Below are 15,877 nucleotides of genomic sequence, written 5' to 3'. Positions count from 1 at the left end.
ATCGGATAAGTACACCTCGATATCAAATTATAACAATAATTCCATAGCTGTTACTGCCCAGGCCCTCTTCAAGCTCAAGGAGATGATTTCCTTTGTTCAGCTCCGTTGGTTCTGTTTCAAAAAGGCCCGGGGCCGAGTATTTCACGTGGCTACCTCAAACAATACCGCTGGCCACCATGTTGTTGACTACTTTCTCAAGGCGGTGGGTTACACTGCAGAAGCTTGTCAATCATTCACTGTACTCCCAGATGACAATTCAACGCTTTCTCTAAACTGCGATGAGTTGGGAGGCAACGAAACTCATACAGCAGTCGATCGATTAGGATCTTATTTTAATCGAGGTCGTTTAAGGATGTACCGTAATGTATCTTCGTGGTTTGACGAGAAAAAATATTTCTCTGTAAAACCTCCGCGGTTTTTGTGTTGTGATGATGCCCCTGCAAATGGCGTGTCACCAGGAGATACTTGGGAAGTATATGCACGATAGAAATAGACACACACTAACCCCTATGGTGGACAGTTCTGTGCAAGACAGACACCATTACTCAAGGCGGACACACACCTGATATAGATGGTGATTCCCATGAAGCACGAAAAATGGAATGTGAAATCGCGCACCTGTATAGCAAACTGCTCTCATGGTACATACTTCGCGAGCTCAGATCATTCAGTTAACCATATTAATAATTTATTTACACTCATCTTTATGTAATGCTAATGTTCTTATTTTTAAAATTTACCCAGTAGTAACTTTCATTTTTTTAGTTTCCAGCTAGAGAACGCATTATTAATTTCTCAGAGTTGGTTAAGTTGTTGAAGACATTCCTAGAGACTGTGATTTTCGGTCTTAAATTTCCTGATGGCGTCAGCATGAACTAACTGAACTGATGTCTTTTCACTGTATTCTGTTTATAACTTTTTCCTGTTTGTCCTGGTTCAGTTTTTGGTGGAACAAGTATTTTGATTTCGATATCTTCGGCTACGATAAAAAAGGACTGGGGTGCTCGTCGGAAATTTTGAAACGAGTCCCTAAGAGGTAACAAGATCCTGTTTTGTGAGCGTAGCTTGAGAATGTTTTCACCCTTAAGAGGCACCAATTCTAAAACAACACGTTCTCCTGCCATATTTTTTTGGCTCAATTCCCTAACTAAAAGGTACCGCAAAAAGCTCTCGCTGTGGATATTTTGAGGCTGAATACCCTAAAGAGCTAACAAAACCGCTTTTTAACCCCCGTACTTTTTATACGGTAGTACCCCCACCACTCCGCCCCCCTCCCCCCCCCCCCCCCCTGGAGGAAGGGTAGGTCAGGTGTATGAAGTGTCTCAAACAACTGTGACTCTCTGGCCATTTTTTTGCTTGCATTTTTGAAGGCTCTACCCAGTGATGCAGATTAAAATGATCTTGTTTCACCAAATGGGCATAATTTGTAACTATTTCAAACAGGCTAACCCGAAACTACACCCTTTGACGGTTGTTGGATATGCGCGGAGCAATAATCGGTAGATTGGCTCCACAGGGTACCCCCCCCCTTCCCCACTGCCGCCACCATTGGAAAAATAGGGGAAGAAATTTATTTATGACATTTACACCTAGAAACTGACGGTACTAAGAGAAATAAAATCACGCGGCATAACGCGGAATGGTAACGTGATCCCGCGTAAGTTCCCGCGTAAAACAGTCTTTTCGTGACGTCACTTGTTTTCTTGTGACGCGGAAGACACTGGTAACGAAAGAGAACCCAAACATGGCGATGGGATGTTTCTGAGATTGTAAACTTATTTTGAATGATGAATGCAACGACGAATACGACATCTATGGTATCAGTTTTCTTTTGAAGCATGTTTCTGCTCGTTTGGTTGGATTTGAGTGCAAGGAAAATTGTTGTGACGGCTTCAGAACACTGGAATGAAGACCACGTTTAACAACCCCTCACGCGCAGCAACATTGCACAAATTATTCCATAAAACTGGTACTAAAGGTAAGCTTAATAACAAAAGCTGTTTTATTACTAAAATTAGTTCTAGTGGCGTTGTTCTGTTGCCATCACCTAAGTATTTTTGAACTTGTTTAAATTATGCTGTGTTGTGCTTTTATAATTTATACAGCGGGAAATTCAAATTCTTACATATCGCACGTGCCCGCCACTGTTTTGAGCAAAAAAATTCCGAGACTGACCTTTGTTTGAAATTCTTGGTTACAAAACGAAATCCCAACCTCTTAGAAATCCTCTCACACAATACTAAAGGTGTTAAAAAATGCTAAAAGGATAAAAGGTGCTAATTTGTTTTTAAAACACGGAGGAGTTCCAACTAATTTGTATTTTCATTTTGCACGTGGTAGCTTGGAACTTTTGCAAAACTCTTGAATTTTTTAACAGTTTCAAATTCATTGTGAACATAGACTGTTTTAAATAGTAAATTTTTCTGTGTTCTGTGCCCATGTCCCTTTGTGCAAAATGGGAATAATTTTTTGCTAAAAGGTTTATTTTGAGGGTAGTGGGTTTGTATATGGAGAAATTAAAGGTAATTCCCCAGAAATAAAATTGAACATAGAATTTTGTTCAAACTTTGTCCAATGAATATTTATCATATGAGGACTTAAATTATAAAATAAAAAAGGAGGGTGCCCATGCTCGTTAAGGAGCAGTGAGGCATTGAAAATGTCCCATTTTAGCATTATTTAGTGCTTATTGTGAGAGTGCATTATAAGTTATTGTAAACTCTTTGTGAGCCCAGACTCATGAAAACACGCCTCAAACTACAGTCAATACTTGTGTCGAACATGAATAAACTTTTTAAGTTTGATTTTGACAGACAGCTGAATCCTTGTTAAATGTTGGAACCAAATTGCTTGCCATGGCTATCAAACTGCAAATTGAAAAGACTACAATGCAGCTGCTATTTTTCTTATTTATTCAATTTTCAAACATAGAAATCAGATCAGTCTTTTCTCACGCAAAGCTAATGATTAGTTGATTAAAAAGACTTGAAAAAATTTGGGGGCCCCAAGCTTGTTAGTGAGCTATAGCCATTTTTCAACAGACAGAACTCAACATCAAGGCAAATCCACCATGTTTTCAATGTGCAAGTGCAGGAACATGCGCTAATGACGCCATAAATTATGCACGGTAAGGATGCGCAATGTAATACAGGGGAATGACCTTAAGGTACATGACTGACTTGTGCCATCAGTTAGAACTGCAAATCAAGGAAAAAAATTAGGAACATAAATATGGATGAGAATGGCGATTGGTCTGTCCTGTAAATATGTAGCGTGCCACAAGATTCATACTGTATTTACTCAATTAAGTATCGCCCTCGAATAAATGCCACCCTTGAATAAACATGGCGTCATGATGCGGCATTTATTTGAATAATAAACTCAAAAAGCAAATGCAGTCATAATCAAGTTTGAGCAAGCCTAAAAAAATTATTTTCCTTGATTGTAACAATGTTTCAATATCAGTACATTCGAAGCTCATAGGAATATAATCAACACATGAGAACAATATATGGTAGTTCAACTTAAACAAGCTTTAGAAGTTTGCTTTCATTGATAACAATGTTTTTCAGTTCGAAGTGAGTATACTTCAGCACTCTTTCAGTGCTGATCTTTCAATGCTTTTACCAATATACTATTGTTTGCAAGAAATCAACTAGATTTTAAATAAACGCCACCCTCAAATTAACGCCGCGCTTGAATCACAAAAAATTTAATAAATGGCACAGCGTTCAATCAAATAAATATGGTATATCAAGGGTGGTGCATGGTTAATGAGAGACTTTGTGAGAAGGTGAGAGTCAAGGCTGTTGCGTAACGGGTGCCTGGTTGCCTGAAGTGCCTAACTTACGAGTGTGGCACGGGCGAGAAAAGTTTTGTTCAAGGTGCCTGAGTGGGCACCTAAACATGGAATTTTCATTCTCATCTAATCAGTCCAATGAATCCAATCTTTTGTAAACAGGAATTAGCAATTCCTAAGTGTAACTTTGTTCCAGCAACATAAAAATTCCCTGGTAAAAAGCCTGCCAACCATTGCCGATCATTGTACATTTGTTCACACTCTGACTGGCCTTGATGTTTCTCATGAAATCGGTCAAAATATCATTCATACAATAAATTAAACGGGAAACAGCTGCTCTAGTCCTGTTTTGCTTTTATCATGAGAAATAAGGGCCAAAACACGGCAGCAAAGTCTCTCTCCGCCTCACAAAACACCCAAAAACAGCCATGTTTGAAAATTGCCCTATAATGCATTGCAAGCTCAGCACTGAATACATGTACATGTGTATCATGTATGCCAAATTGAATGGATTGTCTCTCTGTTGATACCTTACTGATTCCAGTTGCAAAATCACTACTTTGAGAACAAATATTTTTAGAATTGGAGTCATGATGCTGCTGACTTTATATTCACAACTGAATAAAGATAAATTTGTGTAAATTCTTGGGCTTTTTTTGCCCGATAAAGCTTCACTTAGATGTACTGAATAAATTTCTTCAGTCTATGAAAGGATTAGTCAAAATATTCAAGTAACTAGCCAGCAAACAGAAAACATCATTCCAATTCTTCGTGCATACTAGGGTTTTATTTTTTAAATTTTCAAACAAATTGTCACGACTCTAGCCTGCGAACGCAGACGTATTTCCGGCTGTCGCTTGTCTCCGCCGAAAAATAATGTCTGCAAACCCGAGCCAGGAAACGATTTCTCTCGCATAGGAATTTTAAGCCAATCACAGTGTTGGTCAAGTAGCCCCAGAACTACTGCGGGAGGTATTCGCTGTGAGGAGCACTCGAGTTTCATTTTATCATGGAGTCTGATTGGCCAAGGAGAGACAAAAGTCATTACGTCACAGAAATCATTTCCTGGCTTGGGTTTGCAGACGTTATTTTTGGCGGAGACAAGTGACAGCTGGAAATACGTCTGTGTTCACAGCTGCCAACTTTAAATGCAGTAATTTATACTAATGTCCCAAGCCCAGGGGAGGAAAGCACATTTCAGTGAGGATAAAAATTAATTCAAACCTCCCCAAATGCCTCTTTCATTTTTATTCGTTTTCATTAATTTTGCAGCTTACATTTCATGATTTGTACAGTGTGCTTTGTTTTGTTAATTAAAAAAAAATAGAATTGCAAAACTCAAAAATAAAAGCAGCAATATAAATTACTTCTAAAAAAAGTTGCAGCACTTGCATGGATACACCAATTATCAAATTTTGTTCAGTTTCACCATAAATAGTATTCTTCCTCAATCATGACCTGAACACTTCACTGTATGCTTGATTCCAAAAATTTGATTGATATTAGACCATGTTAGTTTCTCACGGAAAATCTCAACGGAGTGAAAGGGGCTGCCCCCAGGCCCCTCCCCTAAATCTCTGCAACTCTTCCCCCCCCCCCCCCCCACCTGCCCCTACCTCCCCAACCCTCAGGATTGACCACGGCAAATTTTATCCTGGGCTCCTAGAAAAATGGCTTGGGCTCCTAACTTTTGACGTTAGGGGCCTAAGGACTCCTTAAAAGTTTCCTTAGGTAACAGCTGTAAAGAGATCCTGTGGGCCTTGGTTACTGCTAACTTACTTTTATTCCAAACAATGGTACAAACAGGACTCAGCAAACTAGAACAAGATAAAAGCACACTGTTGAACCCGCCACATATTCCTAATTCATGACACATGTGTGAGACCTAAAACAAAGACCTAATGTGTTTACAACAGCCTTGGAGACAAGCATTTCCTTTGTTTTTTTTACAAGCCACAGATGTTGAAATTCTAAACTTTGTCCCCCCCCCCCCCCCCCCCATATCCTCAGAACCCTCCTTCTCGCTTGGAATTCCAAGATGCCACCCATGATACCATATGGTATCACCGTATGGCTATTTTCTGGAATCACCCAATACAAGTGAATTTATGAAGATCATAAATTATATTATTTGAACCGCAGAGAAAGGTGTGAAGACATGATTGATCATCACAGTTACATATACACAACTAAGCAGTTGTCAAATTAAAGCCTGAAAAAAATTTAGGCTTGAAAGAGGCTAGGATTCAGACCCATGACCTGCAATACTGGTGCAGTGCTCTACCAACTGAGTTATCAAGCCAACTGGGAGCTGAGAGTTAAGAACAAAACAAAACCATTTCATGATGCTGAGCACTTTCTGCAGGCCGTTAACATTTTCAGTAAATTTGGATGACTTTACTCTGCTCAGTGTGTTTTCCAATTAATTGGTAAGGTTTCCGTTAAAAATCTCTTGGGTATTGCAGTCTAAGAGTGAACAATGCAGGACAATGAAGCAAACAAAGGCAATTAAGAGTATGAAGACACAGTCATTGAAGTATGCACGATTCCCTAGGTTTCGGTCTCAGTTTCGTCTCGTCTTCTCGAGGTGGATGCACAGGCAAACCTTGTGCACTGCCCATTCTCAATCTCGTCAAACCCGTGGCCGAGGTACTGTGCATATGACTTCAGTCGGTACTGTAGTTTTGTGAGAGCGTAGTCTATAATTATTATACCCCTATATTGTAAAAGTGGAATTTGGTGTCTCTATTGTATGGCTATTAGTTTGTAATAGTCTCTTATAGACCATGATAGATATAGTTAATAATGTTCTTGAAAACAATTAATATTAAAAGGCTGAGGAGAAACACAGTGAGAAAAAGTGAGTGATTTTAGATGTCAACTGTATGTACAATTTTCTTTTTTTCTGTCAGGCCACTTGAGGAGAAGCTGGATCTATGTGGAAGAACAAGTCATAACATAAGAAGATAACGAAAGAAGGAACAATTAGGATGCTTAAGACTGAAATGGTGAAGAGGCAGACCAAAAAAGAAAAACAGGGGACTGATGTATATTATGGCAACAGTTGCAACTGGAAGAAACCAAATCAGTTACCTTGGCTGACCAGGTAAATGCTGGAAAATGCTAGGACGTTGATTATCTCAGCTGAAGTCAGATCTTTAAAACACTGGGTTTTGGGTTCAGATCTCAAATTTTCCAACTAGGGTAGTGTATCAGAGAATAATGTACATGTATATGGTTACAGTTGCTACTGGAAGAAACAAATCCAATCACATTGATTGATGGGGCAAATACTGTACAATGCTTGGATAGGTGTACATGACATCCAAAATTGTCAGCTTTTCTGTAAAAGGACGTTAACAAGTAGTGGAGGTGGAAGTAGGGGAGAGATGTGTTGTTAAGTGTAAACAGGGAAGGGTTAACGAAGGCAAAAATTGGAGGAACAGTGAGAAAGAATGCCTACTAGAAGAACTAGGCTTTTCACCTAACACCCACCAAATTCCATGTAATTTTATTTGTATTATCAACTGTCAATGACTGTCAATGTGTTCTCCAATTAGAAAAAACTGGCAATGTAAATTCCTGCAGGACAGTCTGTATGTCGGCAAGATTTAAATCTCTCAAAGCACTTGTTAATATGTCCTTGTCTTCAGCTGTCATGGTTATTTTTTTGATGAGATAACATGCAACTAACAGTTAAAAATACTCAGTGTGTACCAGCCAATCGCAATTTTTCACCCACCAGCAGCGGCAGATGTGTCAAAAAAGAGGGGGCTCTTATATAGCAGGCATTCCTCCTCTCTCTCACTCCCCCAGTTCTCCCCCCCCCCCCCCCATGTCTACCCCATTTTATACTGCCCTGCTTTACATACTACATGTGCATGAGATGTACAGCAGGTCAGACGTCTTTGTGCAGACAAACAAACTGGTAAAGGTAACAAAAAATTATAAGGTGGAGATTGCATTCAAAGTTAGAATTTCATGATCAGTTTGACTTAAAAAGTAGCTAGTTTGTAACATGACAGGTACTGATTGTTGAAAAAACTAATTATATACAGAAACCTTTGAGTTCTTCAGTTTCACCTTTGGGAAAGTTCCTTGTTCTAAAATTCTGTTAGTTGTATAATTTATGGACACTGAACTTTACAGTACTACATACCTTAATACCAATTTGTCACCTACTGAAATATTTTATTAGTTTTTGACATCTGTTTGACAACTTCTGATGGCTTCCATTTCAAATGGCTAATCAAACTGTGACGACTTGCCATTGATTTCAGATCTTTGCAGCTTGAGACTTCTGAAAGTCCCATGAGAGTGAATCAGGTTAATTTGACAATTTAACATCTCTGCCCTCAACAGTTCCCATGTTTTTATTGGCTGGTTAAAAAAATTGCTGCAATTAAATGTAATGAAAAAGTTGTCAAAAGATGTCAAAATGTAATCAAAGAATTCACTGTGCAAGGTCATAATCAAGAATTGTTTCTGAATGTCTTATTACGCAGTCAACAATGGATGCACAGACTGACATATCTGGACAGACAGTGGACAAAGCTGGATGGACAGTGGGCAAACTCAAAATATTCAAACCTTGACCAACCAGGTAAATACATATTATGTACATCTGTAAATGTACACAGTTACTGTCAGTGGATCATGTGTCAGGTCATAATCAAGAATCTTTTCTGAATGTCTTATCACACAGTCAACAATGGATGGACAGTGGAGAAGTCTGGACCAACAGTGGACAAAGCTGGAAGGACAATGGGCAAACCCAAAACATTCAAACCTTGACCAACCAGGTAAATACATGTACATGTACACTGTATTAAAATGTACCCTTGATGAGTCAGGTTTTAAAGGAACCCTGGCACTTGAAGAACTTATGTGCATTTTAAGTTTTCAAAGCATTTCATCTGTTATCATTCACTATTATGAACTTTTATTAATAATATAAACACCAGTGAAATACCAGTTTTTCCTTTTACTAAAAAATCATATCTTCACCGCGTGCAGTGAAGATACTATTTTTATCTTTCACACTGTGAAGATATTCTTTTGTCCCTTTAACTACACTTAAATTTGCTGATGTATGGTCGAAACATCTTCAGATCTTCTTCGGTCGTCTTCGGCAATCTTTGGCAATCTTTGGTAATCTTCGGAAAATGTCCGAAAATGTTTGGAAAATGTTCGGAAGCATTCGTCTGGCCTTCGGAACAATTTTGGAAAATCTTTGTAAATCTGTGGAAAGTGGTCGGAAATCTTCGGAAATCGCCAAAAACATCGTCATTAGTATGTTTATACAATAAACAGAATACTACATGCCTGATGATGCTTGTGGATACAAATTTTATCTTCTCGTGTTCAACTCAATATCTCACTCATTCGCTGTGCTCACTTGTGAGATGTCGAGTTGAACACTCGAAGATAAAATTCGTGTCCATGCACGGGCATGTAATATCCTCTATACAAATAAGTCTCCCTGTTTTTCAAATCTAAGGGGGTGCTTGCTCACTCAACATGCATGCACTCTCTATAATATGCCTGCATTGGAGGCTAATGATTAGACTGTGCAGTGAGCCCTTAAAGAAAACAGCTATGTCAGAGTCCAAAAGAGAGTTGTAGACTCTCTGAGTTTGTTTAGCATGGGTTAATGATGATAATTAGAGTATTTAAGTAGCGCAAATGCACAGAAAAATCAAGCAAAATGCAAAAATTACTGCCACGGTCAAAACTGAAGCCAATCTTAATTTTCAATTTTTAATGAGGTATTAATGAGTTTTCAAAGGTTTTGGGGTTTCTTTCTCAAAATACAGCCGGATTTTTGAATTATTTGAGAAAATCGATTTTTGCACTCTCGCTGGTGAATAATAGCAGAATAATTAGCATAAATTGGCATTCGCGTAAATGTCTTTACGTAAGTAGTAAAGCCTATATCATCAGAAAGAAAGAAACTAATTTAAAAGAAGAAATATCTGACACTTTATTTATGCCTACTTTTTGGTTCTAGATGATGCTTCTTGCTACGAGAAAACATATTTGTTGATTAAAGGCTTCACCACAGTCTCAGCAAATCGAGTTTTACTTCATAATTATTACAAACCAACTATTCGATATGTGGCCATTGTTCAATCGGGCTTGTGTTTTGATTATAACCTGTCTAAGTGTTCTCCTTGCACATCATATAAAAATTAGCCTGGGATTTTAAGCAAGTGCTTTATAAAATGTTTTCGAAAATGAAGTAATTTCACTAAAATTTGAACTAATTAGCACCCGACACTTGACACTTCAGTGCACAGACGTATTTAAGCCAGAAATGCAGGTTTTAAATGAAATTATTGCGTTAAGCTCTGCTTAAAAAGGATGACTTACTTTTACATGCGGTACAGCTATTCTCCATTTTATGCTGCAGTCCAGATTTTGTTGAGGAAAGTCACTTACAGGTAGTTCATTCGGTCAAGGGTCATGACTTAAAGTCATGGTAACATCAGTTTCTGATGCTCCTTCACAAACAGCTGTAATGCACACCGATGGAAATGAAATTTTCAAGATCAGGAAATGCATTCTAGTACCACAACAAATTTATTTCACCTATCCTTACAGTTTGTGGTCACTCGGGAAACTTGGATTAAACAGTTGGATTTGATGTGTTTTTGTTCTCTACTTATTCGATGGCGGCTATTTCAATGGTGGCTATGGATGTGTGGACATAAGTCACATTGTAATTATTATACCGGATCATAATTTCATGGCAGGATTGTAATCTTTTGGTTAATGTCGTTAAGTTGGGAGAGAAGGGCTTAAACGTATTAACCGGAACCCGGGAGCCTTTTTAAGGGTGAAGGGGGATGGGGCTTGTCAATGGCAGTCTACCATACCCTTTCATCTATGTTATTTGTATTTTGCGGTGCCGGAGTGACTGTGCCATCTTTATGTTCCAAAAATTCTTCACATGATACCATTACCACATCTGTTGAAATGATACGGAATTGTCAATTTTAATTTTATTAAAGAAAAGTTGTTGTTAGTACGTTTCTGTTACTTGATGAAAATTCTATGGTTTTTGTGTTAGCACAGCGCAACATAAACTGACAGAGCAAGAATTGACATTTCACAACGTTTTGCGGCATAAGCGATACTTTCTCTTGTTGCAGCAGTACCTCTGATTATACGGTAACTTTCACCTTCAGGACCATTGATTAGCAAAACAAATATACTATGTACTAAACCTTTATCTCACTATTTTTGGTGGGGGGTGATAGGGGTTGTTACTTTCGGACGTTTACAGTAACCAAAAAGTGCAACCATGTCTGTATAGAGCAAACGGGCTTACAGACATATTTTGGAAAACCCGGTCACTAAACTAAGGCCACCGCACAATGTTTTGCTTCCCATCGCCCAACCAATGACAGGCTCTTTTTTGGCTATTTTTTTTTTTTTAAAATTAGGCTCATTGCCTTCTCCCTTTTTCTGGTGTTTCCATGTTTAGTACCTTTCATAAACATCTTCAAGTGACTCTGACATCTAAACGACGTCTTCGAACCCTGGGAGAGTGAGAGTGGCAAAATGGAATTCATAGCTGTGAAGATATAATCAAGGCTCGCTTGGAATAATTTATTTGTTAATTTTTCTTGTTAGAATTGTCTCAGGAATTGCATGTCATCCCGTGCATCAGCTAACAAACACTTTACACGTGGAGAAATGGTGATAGTATATCATTGAACTCGACATGCATTACAGGCTGAATCTAGTAACATAATAAAAATGTTGTGACACTGGCCGTATAGTTATTTCTGGGAGGTGTAGCGATATACTCAGGAACTTTGTACGATTAATAGTTTCATAGAAGAGCATTCATGTCATATTCAAGGGATGATTTATTATAGTTCGTAAAATATTCTATAGATCATTTTCACATGACGTCATCAAATTCCAAAATCCAAAACTAAAGAGCCGTGGGATGAAACTTTTTATCCTCATAAGGCATAAGGGATCTAAACCTATATCTGTTTACAACTTTTCAGCTCAATAGTGTGCTTGGTTTGGGAACCAGTGCCGTTTGAAGTTCAGAGTTATGGCGGTGGGTGACATACCGCTCTGATCGCATTTGTGAAAAAATATACACTTATCTAGTGATTTTTAGCCTTTTTAGGAGTTAATAAAGTGTTAGGAAAAGTGCTTTTGTAAATGTTTGTTGGTTGACAGTTCAGATAATCAGTCACCTAGATAGCCAAAGTAAGCTCCAGATGTTTGCACTACTGTTTTTGCACAAAACATTTCGACAGATATGTGAAGTTTGGGAAAATGCAGAGTCCCAAAACTTGGGGAAGTGTCTTCTTTACCTGTCTCCTACAATATTAAAATTTATTGACTTTGTCCACTGAATAGTTTTTGATTTATTTCTTCATTGTGTGACAGTGAAAACCATCTATACAGTAATAAAGAATATGCCATCACCTGGTGACCTTTGTAGAGCCTCTGTGATTAACGTAAATTCATTGTGTTCAAGTGATGTAATGCAATCCTAATCCAGTTTCTATCAAGAATTTTTGGGATGGATTTGTTCACCGATTTGCCCTCCCCCCTCCCCCCACCCCCACAGCAGGGGCAAATTACATCATGGGCACAAGCACGCTGTCATGTAATCGCCTTATAGATTAGGTGTGTATGATTTCTGCAAAGCTGCACGTATTTTGACCCGCGCCTTTGACAACAAGTAACTAAAACCTGCATCATCAGGAAAGAATGTTTTGTGGCTGATCAATGGAGTTGTGGTAAGACAACAAATCGTCCAGGTAGCTCGCAAATGGCCATGATGACCCTCAGATCTGTGTTCAGATTTAATAAATCTTCTGATTTGTTGCTTGGCAAATTCATTGTGCCTATAATTGGTTGAAAGAAAACAAACTTTCTGTCCTGTGTAACTCAACAAAAGGTGTCACCAACAGTTCAAATGCCTTTCCTGGAAAATATTTTGTGCAGTACAAGTTAATACTTGATTAATTAAAAACACTTTTACTGCAGGCTTCAACTTCACGTGCAGATCGTTATCTGTCATTCGATCAAACTTGGTTTTCTATTGGGTCATTTGAACGCCATCAAAGTAGACCAAACATGCAAAGTACTCTCGTGACTGAGTACCATGCACTGCTCTAATCCTTGATTACTACTAGTTTCATATAATATACTCCTTTATCACCACATCCAACACAGCATCAGATTAACAGAATTAAAAACCTTAAATCAGTTGCTATTGGCAGCGATTGTTTGAAGCAACAGTTTAAACCCCTTTTCGCTCACATGTGAGTGTTTCGTTACTGTGACAATATCCAAATTAGTTGGAATTTCAAAGAAAATTCTCAGATTTTGGTGGCGTTTTTCAAAGCGTCCGCTGGAAAACCCAAGCAAATGTTTATATCTCGTGAAAGAAGAGTATTTCAACACTTTATAGCCATAAAATGAGCTCAATTCGAGCCTGGCCACATAACGAAAAGTCTTTTTGCCATTATAGACTAAAACTTGCTTTACAACGGCTATTGTCAAATCTTCATCAAAGGATGTGTTTTTCACAGTGACAGCTATCATCTGCAACTGAAAAACAGACAAATATATAGTGTAAAAAACTTCTTCTTTTAATATTAGTATCTAACTCCCGAAGATATAATTTTTGCAATGCTATTTTTAAATGTCAATTTATTCAGCCATTTTTTGGCCAGAGAGAGTGCGAAATCCATTTTCCTAAAAATATTCCTGAAAGTAGGCCGTATTTAGAAAAATGAACCCCAAAACCTTTGAAAACTCATAAATACCTCTCTATAAACTCGAAACAAAGGTTAGTTAAATTTTGACCATGGCCACGCTTTCCTCAATATTTCTGTGCATTTGCTCTTAAACAGGGAGTCCACTTCACTATAAGGTGCTCTTCAGTGGGGCCCTGCATAAATGAATATTAAAAGTTAAAGCAAAAGTTAAGTTAGAAGTTTAAAAGCTAAAGGTTAAAATGTGTCTCCTGAGATAAAGCATTCCAGTCAGCTTTGCAAGTTTTATTCTTGTCTTAAGATGAGTTGTTGAACCGCATGATTGTAAGCAATGTACAGTCTGACCATTAACACCAGGTAGATGTACATTTAGTCAATGAATGAAATTAAATATAAATTAATTTACTTTTTACCTATTAATAACTTATCACTTGCTTGTTATGTCACAGGATGCTAGACAGCAGAGATCATTCCAAGACAGCATGGACTTGGAGAGAGTGGAAAATGGGCAACAGGCCAGACACAAAGGAAGATGCTTAAAGATTGGCTACCAAGACAAGGCTACAAGATGGTTTATTAAGTAGTTTGTCTTAAGTTAGTTGCATTTTTTTGGCCCAGCCCGGGAGGCCTTTGAACATGGGGTACAGCTGGCCCGGGGTTTTCCTCCTAGGAGTAAGTGGACGTACGGGGAGGTTTTTCACCCAGCTGTTGTTCCACAACCCCCGTTCAGATTAGTTGGTTATTTCGTTAGTTTGATAGTCTTCAACTAGATTTTCATTATAGACTCTTGGCAAACTGCTTGCATTGGTTTGGATCGAGTCAACCTGGTTAACTCTGACTTCACTAACTCACAAGAACAAACAACTTGCAACTGATACCTATGACTACTTTTCTTTCACCCAACAAGTGACTTTTTCTTGTCCTCAACAAACTTTAACTTCAAACAGAACCAACACAAACTTGACTAACAACAGATGGAGTGAAACTACACAACATCTGACACTGACTTTTAACTTTACGCCCTACAGGTGACTTATTTACAACCTCAACAAACCAACCATTAAACTGTAACTTCAAACAGAACCAACACAAACTTGACTTAAACTATACTGTAGATGGAGTGAAACTATACACCATCTGACAGTGGCAAGTACTTATACATGTACTTTACAGATGACTTTTTTTACGACCTCAACAAAGCAACCAACAAACTTTTTAGCTTTCGACAGAACAAATGCAAACTTGACTAACAACAGATGGAGTGAAACTACACGACATCTGACACTGACAACTACTTACACCTTACGTTTGACTTACATGTATTTGTGACTTCAACAAACCAACCAACCAACTTTAACTTCAAACAGAACCAGTTGACACAAAATTGACTAACAATTCATATAGATAGACACTGACATCCTGAAGCCAACAATTACTAATTAATACACCTTGAAGATGACTTACTCACAAAAAAATGATGACACGTTCACAACCTCAATGAACCAACCAACAAGAACAAATACATTTACTTGATGAACATTATAGATGGATTGAGACCGACAACTACGTACATGTGACAACTGACTTAATTATCAGGACCTCAACAAACCTAAAAACTACACCTGCATGACTCTAGCACTTCATTGTAAAATGAAGAGACTGTCATTGATACTGCAGGCTACTACTGACTTCCGCCCTATACCATGATCACCAAAACTTTACAAACTACAGAAACTGCACAAGCTGCCTACCAATGCAAGGATTAGCTTTGAGTCAGATAATGTTATTATTATATGTAGATGTGTGTGCCACCATTGTTCAAACAAGTGCCTTTTTTGAGCAAACCACCTTAGCTGTATACTACTGCATGCAATTAACTAGGTCGTTGGTTGGACTCAGAGATCTCTGTTACTGTATGTAGTTTTCATTCTGGTATGCTTTATAAATTATTTTTATTTGAAATAAATTATTCAAGATGTTGTTGTCTGTTTCATGATGTAGTCCCTTAGGATGTAGATTGCAGTGTTATGACTGCTTACTGCTGGTCTTCATAGTCTTCACCTGGCAATGAGGGCTAGCAGGAAGTAGTTAAACACCTCCATCTGCATCCTATGGGAATACATCATGGGACAAACAATAACACTCTTGACATTGACCAGCCAGCATCTCTTTCATGACCAATTTTACATTTTGGATGCATATCATTGAGAGAACATACATGCTGCAGCAAAGATCTCTGACTCCATTTAATGAACCAGTTAATCATGAAACCCATTCCATTTGGCTGATTTGAATCCATTGTTCAGTAAATTTTACTCTT

General features: G+C 38.1%; 2 protein-coding genes across 3 annotated transcripts in view; one reads left to right on the top strand and one right to left on the bottom strand.

The window, feature by feature from the left end:
- LOC145468117 (D-inositol 3-phosphate glycosyltransferase-like) overlaps positions 1-15,877 on the bottom strand; it is a 358,913-nt gene that overhangs the window by 190,488 nt on the left and 152,548 nt on the right. The window lies entirely within an intron of this gene.
- LOC145468188 (uncharacterized) lies at positions 764-15,231 on the top strand. Of its 2 annotated transcripts, XM_081451866.1 has the most exons (5): positions 764-1,978; positions 6,712-6,905; positions 8,305-8,402; positions 8,505-8,601; positions 14,007-15,231. In XM_081451866.1, the coding sequence occupies exons 2-4, from the start codon at positions 6,790-6,792 to the stop codon at positions 8,591-8,593; spliced, it is 303 nt and encodes a 100-aa protein (XP_081307992.1). In that variant the 5' UTR covers positions 764-1,978; positions 6,712-6,789; the 3' UTR covers positions 8,594-8,601; positions 14,007-15,231. The 2 variants fall into 2 exon arrangements, with proteins under 2 accessions (XP_081307992.1, XP_081307991.1); XM_081451865.1 differs by lacking the exon at positions 8,305-8,402.

This window comes from Orbicella franksi, chromosome 14 (genome assembly GCF_964199315.1).
Source record: "Orbicella franksi chromosome 14, jaOrbFran1.1, whole genome shotgun sequence".
NCBI classification, from domain to species: Eukaryota; Metazoa; Cnidaria; class Anthozoa; order Scleractinia; family Merulinidae; genus Orbicella; species Orbicella franksi.
The sequence above is the reverse complement of the archived record's forward strand: the minus strand, read 5'-3'. Positions and strand labels throughout refer to the sequence as shown.

What these genes read in the sequence shown, in the direction of transcription:
- LOC145468188 (XM_081451865.1), top strand. Translation starts at nt 6,790, where the DNA reads ATGCTTAAGACTGAAATGGTGAAGAGGCAGACCAAAAAAGAAAAACAG. An exon ending in CAGTTACCTTGGCTGACCAG is followed by an intron (nt 6,906 to 8,504) that starts GTAAATGCTGGA and finishes CTTATCACACAG; the next exon opens with TCAACAATGGATGGACAGTG. An exon ending in TTCAAACCTTGACCAACCAG is followed by an intron (nt 8,602 to 14,006) that starts GTAAATACATGT and finishes GTTATGTCACAG; the next exon opens with GATGCTAGACAGCAGAGATC.